At 47.9% G+C, this 14,679-nt stretch overlaps 1 protein-coding gene across 2 annotated transcripts in view; it reads left to right on the top strand.

Annotated features, from left to right (window-relative positions):
* TTLL10 (tubulin tyrosine ligase like 10) overlaps window positions 1-14,679 on the top strand; it is a 210,413-nt gene that overhangs the window by 154,623 nt on the left and 41,111 nt on the right. Inside the window, exons 3-5 of one of the 2 annotated variants that reach the window (XM_079986812.1) lie at window positions 9,945-10,092; window positions 10,604-10,810; window positions 11,708-11,897. The exons of the other annotated variant lie outside the window; for it this stretch is intronic. Of the exons in view, the coding sequence (XP_079842938.1) occupies window positions 9,945-10,092; window positions 10,604-10,810; window positions 11,708-11,897 (545 nt within the window). The remainder of the gene's footprint in view (window positions 1-9,944; window positions 10,093-10,603; window positions 10,811-11,707; window positions 11,898-14,679) is intronic. 2 annotated transcript variants of the gene reach the window in all.

The following is a 14,679-nucleotide window of genomic DNA, read 5'->3' as shown; positions in this document are numbered from 1 at the left end:
AGGTGAATTAGGTTTTTAAAAGCGCAATGATTCACTTTCTCTCTGCACCCACCCTGGTCCTCTTTTATTGAAAATGACAGAAGAACTTGATCTCTGGAGGGCTTCCCTTTAGGAAGGGAGAGGTGAAACTTGTGAGAGGATGTCACAGTGTGGAGGTCCAATCCCAGGTGCTTGCCGGACACGACCACTTCCCATATACTCCATTCCATTATCTCTCCCCACATGTGTGCGTGTGTGTGTAAAGCGAAATGTGAGTGGTTCATGTGCAGAACAGCTGGCCATTGTGCACATTCGCACCCCTTCAAGGAGCTCAAGGTGGCAGCACACATGGTCCCCCCCTCCCATTTAATCCCCGCAACAACCCTGTGAGGTAGGTTAGTCTGAGAGGCAGTGACTGCCCCAAGGACACCTAGTGAGCTTCGTGGCCAAGTGGGGGATTTGAACCCAGCCTCCCAGGTCCTAGTCCAGCACTCTGACCACTATTATGCAAAGGCAGCACTGATAGTAATAATAGTAATAATAGTAATAATAATTTATTTATACCCCACCCATCTGGCTGGGTTTCCCCAGCCACTCTGGGCGGCTTCCAACAAAACACTAAAATACAATAACCTATTAAACATTAAAAGCTTCCCTAAGCAGGGCTGCCTTCAGATGTCTCCTAAAAGTTTGGTAGTTGTTTTTCTCTTTGACATCTGGTGGGAGGGCGTTCCACAGGGCAGGTGCCACTACCGAGAAGGCCCTCTGCCTGGTTCCCTGTAACTTGGCTTCTCGCAGCGAGGGAACCGCCAGAAGGCCCTGGGCGCTGGACCTCAGTGTCTGGGCAGAACGATGGGGGTGGAGACGCTCCTTCAGGTATACTGGACCGAGGAAGAGAGAAGGAAGCTGGCAGGCAGGGTTACCCACTAGGCTGGTTGTAAGGAAGGAAGCAGGCAGGTGGGGACTGATTGAGTGGGAACGGAGGTTGATGGAGCAGGTTCCCATTCACCCTAATAGACTGAGAAGGTCCAGGCACAATACCTTTGCCGTTTGGCAGCAGAGCACACTCCATCTTTGCTGCGGTGCACTCCCTCCCACAAATCCCAGCGTTCTCAGGACGCTTCTTGTCATCTCATTCTGCATCTTGCTTGGCAAACTGAAGGTCACCTCTCCTTAGACTTTACGCGCAGGGAATGTTCTCTGACAAGCGAAAATGAAGGACATCAGAAAAGCAGCCGCTTCAGATGCCTCCTCCGCTCAAGTCTCCTTAACCCAACTCAGTCTCTTCCATTTTCCTTCCCATTCACCCCCACCCTCGGCAAAGCCGGGTACCGGAGGACAAATAAACATCTCAGAAGCGCACTGCGGAACTCCTGAGAACAGACCAAGGCACTCTTGGTGTCATCTGTGTCTTGGTTATTTCTTTCACCTGTCTTCAATCTTCAAAACGAGAGGGAGGAAATTGCCCAGAGCAGGATCTACAGGGTAAAATCTCTGTAAGAAACACCATAAAAATGTAATATTAAAAAAAGCAAAAGAGAGAAAGAAGAATCGGCTGTATATTTTGGAAAGTGGTTTGTCTTGAATGCCTGTTTCTAGTAATAGTAATAATAAATTATTTCTACCCCCCCACCACAATCTGGCTGGATTTTGGCTTCCTCTTGATATATAACATCACCAAACTCAAGAAGGTGGGGACAACCCTTTTTCTGGCAACTGGGATGCTGGCCACCATTTTGAATCAAGATGGAGGGCCCAAATGTTGCTTCGCTGAGGTTTTGCCTGTGTTTTTTGTTTTGGCATAGGTTTGACCGCCTCTTGAGACATCATTGCCAAACTTGGCATCGGGGTTCCTGTGAGGTGGGGGTGGCAGTCTTCATCAATGGATGTCAGTCACCATTTTTATTCAAGATGGTGGACCAAACCATAGCTTTGTCATGACTTCACCTGTTTTTAAGCATAGGTTTGGCTCCCTCTTGAGACACCATTGCCAAACCTGACGTGGGGTGGGGGTGGGGTCTCTGTTGACGTTTGGATTCCAAGCGCCATTTTGAATCAATATGGCAGACAAAAACATGCCTTTGGCATGACTTTACCCATTCTTTGGCACAATGGTTCCAAACTCACAAATTACACTATCCATTAGAAGACAGTGGCTCGAGCAAAGTTTTTCTCCTTCTCTCATGACACTAGAACTCAGTGGCATCCAACAAAGCCAAGTGCTGGAAGATTCAGGACAAATAGAAGAATCTGCTTTCCTTACACAGCTCATAGTTAAACTGTTGAGCTCATTCCTGCAGGAGGCAGTGATGGCCTGGTTTAAAAAAAAGGATTACTCAAATTCAAGGCTATCAAGGGCTACTAAGGAAGATGGCTATGCTCTCACTAGGAGTTGCTGGAAACCACAGTTGGGGACAGGGCTCTAGTGCTCGGGTCCTGCTTTTAGCTTCCCAGAGACGCCTGGCTGGCCACTGAGAACAGGAGGCTGGACTAGATGAGCCATTGGCCTCATCCAGCCATAGCTGTCAACTTTTCCCTTTTCTTGTGAGGAATCCTATTCGGAATAAGGGAATTTCCCTTACAAAAAGGGGAAAGTTGACAGCTATGCATCCAGCAGGCTTTGCTTATATTCTTAAATGTGATGAATTAGGAATGGCTTAAGGGTTGCAGTCAGTGTGAAGCTGGTTTGAGGAACAACACATCAAACAGTAGTATTTTACTTTATTTCTTTAAAAAAGGAGAGGATACAAAACCCTTTTTGGATAATGCGATTAAAACCCAGCCCTGGAAATGCTGCAAAGGAATTGTTGGGAGTGGCAGTTCAGCAACACCCAGAGGTTCCAAAGACCTATCCTATGCAATTAAGTCCAGAAGCGACCTCTGGGGTGGGCCTTGACTTCTTAGGGCACCTGGGACTGCCATACCATCTCCTTCTCCCTCCAGCACAACCTGGAGATGACACTTCCCTTTTTACACAGCTTGTTTAAGCATTAAACAGTGGCTGATGCAAGGCTGGGGTCTGGACACAGAAGAAAATCTAATATATCTTGCAGGCTTCAGGAGTCCTTACCCAGAACTCAGCAGTGGACAGAATGCAATCAAACAAGTCTGTGATCCTAAGGAAGATGCCTGGCAGGCTTCTCGCTTCAGCCTTGCTACACTGAAATAAGTCCTGCTGTCTCCCATAAGTCTTCTTCCCCTCTGAAGGAGGCATCTATTGTTTGAATCTTTCATTCTCAGGGCACTTCAGGGCATTTCAGCCCCTCCAGGGCTCCCTGTTTTCCAGAGACAGTCCCGGATTCACAGAAGCCATCCCAGTTTCTGGTTTGATCCCGCTTTTCCTTAGGACATCTCAATTTACCTCAGAGAAATTTGGGAGGGTATGGAGCTATGCAGCTGCTGAGCCAAGGAGATAAGTAACTACAACTTTTGGGAGACATCTGAAGGTGTTAAGGCAGTTTTTAATGTTTTATTATGCCTTTTATATATGTTGGAACCCACCCAGAGTAGCTGGGGCAACCCAGCCAGGTGGGCAGAATATAAATAATAAAATTGTTGTTGTTGTTGTTGTTGCTGTTGTTGTTGTTGTTGTGCAGTAGGACATCCATCCACACCACCCATGTAAAGGTAAAGGGACCCCTGACCATTAGGTCCAGTTGTGACCAACTCTGGGGTTGCGGCGCTCATCTCACTTTATTGGCCGAGGGAGCCGGCATACAGCTTCCGGGTCATGTGGCCAGCATGACTAAGCCGCTTCTGGCGCACGGAAACACTGTTTACCTTCCTGCTGGAGTGGTACCTATTTATCTACTTGCACTTGACGTGCTTTCGAACGGCTAGGTTGGCAGGAACAGGGACTGAGCAACAGGAGCTCACCCCGTCGCGGGGATTCAAACCGCCGACCTTCTGATCGGCAAGTCCTAGGCTCTGTGGTTTAACCCACAGTGCCACCCGCGTCCCACACCACCCATGTAAAGAACTGTTAAAACAACTAGATACAGCCATGGATTCCCTCAGAGATTCCTGGGGAAGGGTGCTGGGAGTTGTTGGGAGACCCCCATTTCCATCCCAGAACTACAATTCCTAGAGTTCCCTAGGGAGAGGGATTTACTGTGAAACCGCTATAGGTACTGTAGTTCTTACGCTCAGGTCCTGCATACCAGTTTCCCAAAGGCATCCCACTGGCCGTTGTGAGAACAGGATGCTGGACAAGATAAGCCACTGGCCTGATCCAGCCTTAGTACTCTTCTTATGTTCTTATGTTTGGGGCGAGTGCTTTTGAGGAGCGACTCCAGGTCCACTTCTTTTCAAGCCAGCCTCACTTCCCCTCTGCTCTTGGCTGCTGCTCTGCAAGCTGGAACCTGTCCTTTGGGCGCCTGGCGGGATCTGGAGCAATGTCAGGGAAAGGTAGGCTAACTCCACCCAAAGTTGAGGCTGGTTGGGAATGGCAGAGAGGGAGGAGGAGGAGGAATCCCTAGCTAAAGCCCATTTCCTGATTCTTTCCCTGCTAGTCATTCAGGGCTATGGTTTTAACAGCCCCTCCCCCACCTCAAACTGATGGAGAGCCTCCTTTCCGGCACAGAGTCCTTGAGATCAGTGCAGCTGGAGCAGGAGACCAGAATCACAGAATCTTAGAACTGGAAGGGACACCGAGGGTCATCTAGTCCAACCCCCTGCAATGCAGGTATCTCAGCTAAAGCATCCATGACAGATGGCCATCCAACCTCTGCTTGAAAACCTCCAAGGAAGGAGAGTCCACCGCCTCCTGAGGGAGACCGTTCCACAGTCAAACAGCTCTTACTGGCAGGCAGAACCAACTGATACTGGTTTTGCAGCCATCCTCCAATTCCCCCTGCTGAATTCTGCAAGGGGCAACATTGAGGTTCAGGAGGAAGAAGATGGCAGGCAGGTGGACTGGGTCTAAGAGAGAAGGCAGGCAAGTGGAGGCTGGCTGGCGGCAGGCTGAAGTAGGTGGGGCACTGCCCCATTTGCCCCAATGCACCAGCCTCCACTGCTTAAGGATGAGCTTTGGAGGGGGGAGACAAGGTTGGTGTAGGGACTCAGAGGCCTGCTTTTCTTCTGCCCCCCCCCTTGCTTCGCCCTGCCTCCGCTTCCCCACCCCTCACAGTTTCAAATATAGGCATCAGATGTTATGTACTGGTTGCTATGAAGCTACACCCGCTAGGAATATGAGTGTGGGTAGCATGCCAGGAAGCCGCGGTTGGCAGGTGACTCCCACATCAACAGAGCTACTGAGATTTTAACCTGTGGCTGCCAGGAAATGCAGGCAGGGAGAAGAACAAGAAGACAGGAACTGGCTGCGTCATGTTTTTGTTTTGTCTTCCGCCCTCTCGTGTCACCTTCAAACACGGGATTCTGGGTTCGGGGGTTGTATCCCTCTCACTTGCCACTAACTCTGTCCCAGGGCTCCTCACAGTGGTGGCTGGTTGCACATTGGGGAAGAAGGCAGGGAGCCCAACAGTAGGTGGCGCCAGAGCCAATGAGAGGCAGAACCAATGAATTCTAGTTTTGCCCCACCCCCCACCTTCGGACTGGTTAAAGTAAGAAGCAAAGGCAGGTGCAGGTTGGATGAGATTGGTGGAGTATTGCCCCATTCGGCTTAATGAACCACCCTCCTCTGGCTCTCTTAATACAAGTCTGCAGTAGGGTTACAAACAAGGTTATATACAGCTCCCTGGCAGGGCTGTTAACACAGGGCTGCACAAAGGTGCCTCTCTAATTCAAAGGAAGCAAGGGAGGGAGTGGGTAATCTGGAGGCTAGATTTCATGGGATGGTGCATGCAGTCAATTCACTGTGCTAGTGCACAGCGTAACAGTTTAGCGAATCTGTCCTTGTAGAATGGAAAGCCAGTCTTCCGCTTTCTGTAACACACTAGAAGCAAAGTAGCTTAATTCCTCTTACTGTAACACATTAGAAGCAAAGTAGCTTTAAAAAAAATAATAATTAAATTGGGGAACCCTTAACTTCCACTCCTGCTTATTAAAATCACCCCTTGCTTGCTAAAACTGGCCCCTATTGGTCAACTAAAGTAGATTAATCTCATTTAGGAGAATGGGAAAACTCTTGCTTTTGCAACTGCATTTAGTGAGGTGTTTGTGATCTTCCCAAAGGCTGTTGGACTAGATACGGTATATATCTGTCTTCTAAACTTGAGGGAGGAAGGTATATCTTATCTGTGCCCCCGGTAATTAGACCTACTCCCCATCCCCAGATGTCATGGTTTAGCCAAGTAAAAGTTGCCAACTTTCCTCCAGCTTCTGTGCTTCTAAACAGAAAAGTGTGCAGTAATAAGCAGTTATGATCAAGGATGATGGATAGCTGTCCTGGCCAGGAACATGCAGGCCCCAGAACATGCAGAAGCCCCATGAAGGCCCTGATGAACAACGTTGTCTCATTTTGTGACACTTGAGTGCAGAAATGCAACTTCATCTTCATTCCAAAACATCTGAGAAGCACCAGGTTGAGGAATGCTGGTCTTTACCAGCTCTAAACTACAGCTAGATCCCTCTGAGTTTTGCTCTTAACAAAGCCTCGGATTTATAGTTCTTACCAGGGTGTGTGTGTGTGTGTGTGTGTGTGTGTGTGTTGAATATGCACCTGCACTGTCAGTGATTTGCCTGACGGTTCTCAGGCATTATTTCGTCTTTGCATCTTGATTCCTGAGCCTTAAAGGAATTGAGGGTCTTTGAGAAATGCACTCTCTGCTCATCCTCTGGCAAGGGGAGAAGGGGAACAGAGCAGCAACAGACACACACCACCATTGAATTATTGCCGTCAGATTGGTGGTTAGACAGGAGAGGGTTAATGGGACCAGAAGGCCGGCTGAAAGTTGGTCAAACCTGTCTGCTGGCTCCAACCAGGCACCTCCTATTGTTAGGTAATCTAAATACTTAGGTAACTGGTATTGTGATGCAGAACTATTTGGGGAACAGTTCTAAACAAGTAGATTCCCCCTCAGAAGAGAGAGGAAGACTTCCTTCTCCTTACTCCCAGCTAAGGATGAGGTAACCCAAGTGCAATCTGAGGCTGTCTCCTAGTAAGTTTTACTGAAATTAATTAATTCAGGTTAGACATAATAGAAGCCTGCTGGATCAGGCAAATGGACCATCTAGTCTATCATTCTGTTCCCAAATTCCACACTTTAGCCAAGTACTTTCTTTTATCTGTCATGAATCCTTCAACACTCAGCTTCATTTACGCCATGTCTGTTCTATTCACTGGGTCTACTCTAAGTAGAAAACCCTCCTCATTTGCACTTCCGTGAGCCGAAATGCAACTAATCCTTCGAGATTCACCCATTTTCAAATTCTGTGGTGCAGTTCTCCAGCCAAAGGCATGGCAATATGTATCTAATATTAGGAGGAAGTGTGCCCATATATGCATCTATTCCTGAAAATAAAATGAAATGCATTCAGTTGGGGGGAAATTCCTTTGCAAAAATACACATGTTAGGAGGAGAAATGTGTGCTATAAAATGCTGTTAGATTTTGTCAGGCCTTAAAAACAAAGTTCTCAAACTGACAGGGAAATGTGGCAAACTGAATTGAAGACTGGGAAAATGAGAGAAACCAAAAGGACCGATCTGTCCATCCCTAAGTCTGAGTGAGACACAGAGAGTTAAATTTGACCTCTGGATCCACCTGGGTATCTTGATGTGGAAGCAGAGGACTTTTATAGTCTGTTGGAGAGTTTGTGCTACTTGCCTCTGCTTTTTTTCTGGGGGGACGCAGGGGGACGCATACCCCTAATCATTTTATAAATCTAAGTTTGGCCTCATTGAGGGGCAGTATTTCAATATGAGTAGGAAGTTCGGCGGTTCAAATCCCCGCGACAGGGTGAGCTCCTGTTGTATGGTCCCAGCTCCTGCCCACCTAGCAGTTCAAAAGCATGTCAAGTGCAAGTAGATAAATAGGTACCACTCCGGCGGGAAGGTAAATGGCATTTCTGTGTGCTGCTCTGGTTCGCCAGAAGCGGCTTAGTCAAGCTGGCCACATGACCCGGAAGCTGTACGTCGGCTCCCTCGGCCTATAGAGCAAGATGAGCACGCAACCCCAGAGTCGCCCGTGACTGGACCTAATGGTCAGGGGTACCTTTACCTTTGCCTTTAGGAAAATGAGAGTACCCCTAAACATTTTTTTAGAATAAAAGCACTGGCTTAACCTATATATTTGCAAACACACACAAATATTAGGAAGCACCAACAATCTCCCCAAAGACCCCCTTCTCCGACAACCAAACCCAAGTGAAGGCTTGGACTCCTTACCTGCTTGGAAAAGTGGGGTTGAGCATAAGAATACCGTAGTATTTTGTAGCAAGAGCAGAGCAGGTGGGAAGGAAACAGAGACGACTCTACAGTGACATCTTGTGGCCTCTGTTGAAATCAGCTTATTTGCCAGCCTGGATGGCCTTTTAGGAGATTTTCCCTTGTCCTGTATTCACATTGGCAAAATTAAGCAGCAGCTGGTGGACATTTGCAAGGGCTTGTGCAAGAGGATGTCTCTCATTGCTCTTCAGAAATGCACAGAATTGGGTCTGAGGAAGGAGAGCCACTGCCAGTCCGTGCAGAACTGGGGTGGAGAAGCTGTAGCCCTCCAGATGTTGCTAGACTACAATTCCCATCATCACTGGCCCTGCTGGTCAGTGCTGATGGGAGTCCAACAACATCTGGAGGGGCAAAGGTTCATCACCCCTGGTGCAGACCAGCCTTCCACAATCTGCTGCTCTCCATATATTTTGGCCTACCAGGTCTGAGACCTCCAGATGTTGCTGAAGTGCAGGTAAAAGGCAAATGTAAAGGACCCCTGGATGGTTAAGTCCAGTCGGAGGTGACTATGGGGTTGTGGCACTCATCTCGCTTTACTGGCTGAGGGAGCCAGCGTTTGTCCACAGACAGCTTTCCGGGTCATGTGGCCAGCATGACTAAACCACTTCTGGCACAACGGGACACCATGATGGAAACCAGAGCGCACAGAAACACAGTTTACCTTCCCGTCACAATGGTACCTATTTATCTACTTGCACTGGTGTGCTTTCAAACTGCTAGGTTGGCAGGAGCTGGGACAGAGCACAGGGAGCTCACTCCGTCGCGGGGATTCAAATCAGCAAGCCCAAGAGGCTTAGTGGTTTAGACCACAGCACCACTTGAGTCTCTGAAGTGCAACTCCCATGCTTTGCCACAAAGGCTGGAGCTGATGGGCATTTGAGTCCAGCAATATCATCAGGGCTACATGTAGGGACGGAGGAATCTGCCCATTTCAATTTCTCTCAGTTTCTCGTTTTTTTCCAGTCTCTAGCTTGCTTTTCCCATTTCCACATAATTGGGATTTATTCACTGAATCGCAGAATTGCAGAGTTTGAAGAGACACTCTTTGAAGGGTCATCTAGCCCAACCCCTTACAATGCAGGATTTGTGTCGGCTTAGTTGGTGCGGTCCTGACAGCGGCGGCAGGTCCTTTTTTGTAATCCCAGGGGGGCTGTGTGTGTGCACCTCCCTCTTTCTCTCAAATCAGCAGGATTTCACAGGGAGCAAAGCGGCTGTTTGGTTGTTGCTAATGGAGGACTCGCTCCCGGGTCCTGGGTTCAGGAGAGCAGGGTGGGGCGGGAGTGGGGAATTTTCTTTCTTTTTAAAAGAACCCTCATGAAAATTCATTGGTAAAGCTTGCCTAATATTCACATGCTTGTATGCTGCTTTGCCTAATGGTTGCGTTTCTGGCCTGCTTGTGGACTTCCTGGAGCCAGCCAATTGCCTGCTATGGGAGGTTCGGCAAGGGAGGCCTGTGGCCTGATCCAGCAGAGCTCTCCTTGGGTTCTTTATGAGAGAGGGAGAGGAAGGAAGAGAGGCTTTAAAGGTTCTTCCCATGTCATGTACAGCAATGCACTCCAAAGTCTGAGCAATCATTCGTTTGCTTCCATTTCACTCCCCGCTCACTTCCCTTGGTTCTAGGAGGAACTGAGGAGGGTTGCTCGGAAGAAAGTGCCTGTACCCAGAAATCTGGATCCGGATGACCAGTGGCAACTCCGGATGAAGTTTCTTGAGCAAGCGAAGAGTTACATCGGCGTGCCTTACGCAAAGAAATACCATCAAGCTGGAAGTAAGAGCCATTTGCTTTCCCAGGCCATTTTGTTTTCGAAAAGCGGGCGTAGGAGACTCCCTGTGACACCAAAATACTGCTGAAATAAGCAACCCCTCAGAACACTTTTCTTTCGCAAGGACGTCAAAAGAGCCCTGCTGGATGAGGCCCATCTAGTCCAGCATCTTGTTCTCACAGTGACCGACCAGATGCCTGTGGGAAACTTGCTGGATGCTGGAGTTTCTTCTTACCTGGGGTGAATCTACACGCAGGAAAAGAAACACTATAAATAAGTAAGAAATTAAATCGTTAAAGGGGGAAAAAAACACTATGGAAAATCGCTTAGAAATTATTTTGCTCTCTGGTGCCATCTGGTCTTGCATGCTGTTTCTTGACTAACGTAGCTGAGTCCCTGGTCTGCTCATCTGTTCCCCATTGCTCATTTTCCTTCTGGACGCTTTGCTTGAGGTTGCCATTTTGCTTCAACAATATTCCACTTTCCAGCTGACCTTTGCTTCAATTTCTTCCCCAGCTCCAGAATACAACTCTCCGCTCTTCCTGGACTGCTGCGGGTTCATCCGGAGAGTAATGTGGGACCTGACAGAAGAGTTTGGCTTCTGCATGGGCTTAGGAAACCAAGCTTATCAGTATGACACTCTTCCTACTACATTACCCAGCGAGGAATATCTGAAACCAGGAGATCTCATCTTCATTTCAGGAACTTACTTTGACACACAACGTAATGTGGCCTGTGCTGTCCATCATACTCCTTTTCCTGTCCTTTTCTGAATCTTCCTCCCATCCTTTTGCCTTTCTTCTTATCTCAAGCTCACCAGTTGTCGTTGGGTTTTTTTTGGGGGGGGGGGGTTCCCATGGGCACATTTCTATGTTTCAGCAGGTGATATCTGAACACTTCTGTCCCTCCCATCCCACAGGTCAACTTCCCTGCTCCAAAAAAGAAACCGAGCAAGCAGGAGCACACACACACACACCTGGCTTTTCCAAGGGAACTGGGCAAAAGCGAGATCCAATAGACTTAATCCGAGCCTTGAAAAGCACACTGAGTTGAAAAACAAAGTGGGAAAAAGTGTCGCTCTCCAAACTTCCTCCTTCAACTCTATGTACTTTTCCAAGGGAATCGAAGGTTGTGAGGGGAGCACTGAACATCTTTGTGGGCACCAGGGAAAGGCCTTGCAAGCACGGCTGCACCCAAAAGGTGCCATGTTGGTGATATACCACATCCCCAGCAGCCATTTTATAATATGCCATACCCTCATGGCAGCCATTTTGTGATGTTCCGCATCGCCCAGGGCAGCCATTTCATGACCGCCAGCAAGCACTTCCTCAAAATTCCAAATGTGCCTGATGGCCTCAAAATCTTGGCTTCGAAATGTCTTGCCACTCCATTCAGACACCGGTTTCTGTCTTCATCTGAATCCTTCAGCACACGCACACCCCTCATGGGACTACCTGAATCCGCTTTCTTCCTCTTCCTAGGGCAGGTGCTGAGGGGATTCTCCAGTGCCAGAATTTTGATGCATTAAGGCTCCCCTCTTCCTCACCCCCTTCCAGGTGTAGCTAAACACGCCAGTTTTCAAAGGCTGTTTCCCAAGATGTACTCCTTCCCTCTCTGCAGGAAAAAGGCAGCCCCACGACATTGTCCATGTGGAAATCTGGTTGGGGTATGGAGAGCGCAGCCTAGGGGCCAGGTGGAAACGAGGCAAGTCACAAGTCTTTGATTCCTACAAGTTTGTCTCCAGCACCTATGGGGACATGGAGTACCACTTCAAATCCATCGAGACGTGGCTCCAAGGCATCTGTGTCAGGCAAGTGTCTGCCCTGTTGAATACTGGGAGATTCGGGGCAGGCAAAAAGGAGGACTTCTCCATGCAGCACCTAGTTAAATTATGGAACTTGCTCCTGCAGGAAGCAGCGGTGGCCACCAAGTTAATTGGCTTTAAAAGAGAGTTAGCCAATCCACGGAGAAGACTATCAGTGGCTACTAGCCATTATAACTATGTTCTACCTCTCCTGTTGAAGGCAATAGTGCTCTGAATTCCACCTGCTAGGCATTGCAAGTGGAGAGAATATTGTTGCGCTCAGGAATCGCCCATCGGCTTCCCGTGACTGGACACTGCGAGAACAGATTAAATGTTTCAAATATCCCTGCACCTAGAAAAGTAGCAGGTCAAGGAAAGGCACCCTTTCAGATTGTGCAGAGAGAAGAGTGTTTCTCCCTCTCACGTAACACTTAGAAACTCCTGGACATCCAATGAAGCTGTTGGATGATTTGCAATAGATAAAACTCCTTCTTCACGCGGCATATTGTTAAACTATGGAACTCCCTCCCACAAGAGGCAGAAACGGCCACCAACTTGGATGGCTTCAAAAGAGGATTAGATAAATTCATGGAGCTACCAGTCATAGCTGTCAAAGTTTCCCTTTTTTAAAGGGAAATTCCCTTATTCCGAATAGGATTCCTGGTAAGAAAAGGGGGAAGTTGACAGCTATGCTACCACTAGCTACTAGCCATGATGTCTTTGTTCTGCCTCCAATGCCAGAGGCATACCAGCTGCTGGAAAACACAAGCGGGCAGAGTTGCTGCAGCACTCACGTACAGCTCTATCAGGCTTCCCACAATGGACATCTGGTTGGCCCCTGAGAAAACTAGCCGGGCCATTGACACGATCCAGCCGTTCTCATCTTACAGTCTTTCAGTGGGGCACTCCCAGGGTCCCTGCTGAAAATTCATCTTCTGTCCCAGTTACAGATAGGTAGCCGTGTTGGTCTGCTATAGTTAAAACAAAATAAAAAAATTCCTTCCAGTAGCACCTTAAAGACCAACTAAGTTAGTTCTTGGTATGAGCTTTCGTGTGCATGTATCTGAAGAAGTGTGCATGCACACGAAAGCTCATACCAAGAACTAACTTAGTTGGTCTTTAAGGTGCTACTGGAAGGAATTTTTTTATTTTGTTTCATCTTCTGTCCGTCATGCATGCATAATTTGGGATGTGTGTGTTTCTTCCAAACTTCCAAAGTGATGCCTAGTTTCCAAAAGGAAGCAGCAAGTGAGGTTTGTTTCGATCGCCTCCACAGCTCTGGACTTTGCAGCCCTCCCCGGGTGTGTTTTCCCCTAACGCTCCCCGCCACCCTGCCATTGTCATTCCGTTGGCATCGAGGACCGTATAATTTTTCATCCCCAGCGCGGCGCCTCTGGAAATGGTCTACGCCCACCATTGTCTCCCGAAACTCTCCCTCCCCCTTTCCCTCTCCTCGCTCCTGGTCTCCGGTGCCCTGGCCTCCGCCTGCGGATTGGAAATCAAAGGTGTCATTACAATTTCAAAGGCTCTGCCTGAGCCGCGCTTTAAGCTGCTGCTGCTCAGAGGAGAAGGAACAAATGATGATCTGAAAAGCTCGGCTGCAACCCAGAAAGTCCAGTGAACCTGGTGTGCGTAATACCAGCTGCCATTCTGCAAAAGTGCTTGCGGGCCTAGCGGAGGCTGGTGCTTAGACCAACCTCGGTCTGCCCTGAGTTGGAACCCACCTGCTGGTCTTCTTAGTTCTTTTTTTTTTTTTAAAAAAAATATTTATTAAAGTTTCAACAATTACAGAAAGAAAAAATAAACATACCACATTAAACAAAAACAAAACAACACACCGCAATATAAAAAAGAGGAATAAAAAAAGAAAAAAAACAGAGAAATAAAACCCATTAAATAAAAACAAAAACGCAAAAAAGAAAATGCATCAGATCTCCTCATTACCATTCTTTCATTAGCTTATTTCCTTGACCTCCTCACACCTCCCTTTTTGTATTCTAGGTCTATTATCTATTTCAGCAAATCCTTTCCCTCTTTTAAAATTTTTGTCCTGTAAATTGTCTTAATATAATGTAGCTTTACTTTTCCTCCTTTCACCAATTAACAGTCAGTTATTTCCAAATCCTTTATATCCTTCCTGCTAAAATCATATAATATTGTTCCAACATCCTTCTAATTCCAACATCCTTCTGCTTAGTCCCACTCAGTCCAGAGGGTAGCCCTGTCTGTGAGCTTCCTCCTGCTCCTTAATCCCAACATTGCCACTTGTAGAACCCAGCAGGGAGGAAGATGGGGACAAGCCTAGCATTAGGCTGTTGGACTCCCTGCCATCTTTCCTCACCAGTATACCTGAAGGAGCGTCTCCACTGCCATCGTTCTGCCCGGACACTGAGGTCCAGGGCCAAGGGCCTTCTGGCAGTTCCCTCACTGCAAGAAGCGAAGTTACAGGGAACCAGGCAGAGGGCCTTCTCGGTAGTGGCACCCGCCCTGTGGAACGCGCTCCCACCAGATTTTAAAGAAGTAAACAACTATCTGACTTTTAGAAGACATCTGAAGGCAGCCCTGTTTAGGGAAGCTTTTAATGCTTGATCTTGCCGTGTTTATAATATCCTGCTGGAAGCCACTCAAAGTGACTGGGGAAACCCACCCAGATGGGCGGGGTCTAAATAATAAATTATTATTATAATATTATTATCACCAGTCTCAGTGGGCACTGAGAGGGTCTCTTGCAGTGACGCTGTTAAGGCAGGACTTTGGAACACACTCCCATGGCCCCAACTGAGGAGAA

The sequence above is a fragment of the Podarcis cretensis genome (genome assembly GCF_951804945.1).
Source record: "Podarcis cretensis genome assembly, chromosome: 8".
Classification (NCBI taxonomy): domain Eukaryota; kingdom Metazoa; phylum Chordata; class Lepidosauria; order Squamata; family Lacertidae; genus Podarcis; species Podarcis cretensis.
The sequence above is the reverse complement of the archived record's forward strand: the minus strand, read 5'-3'. Positions and strand labels throughout refer to the sequence as shown.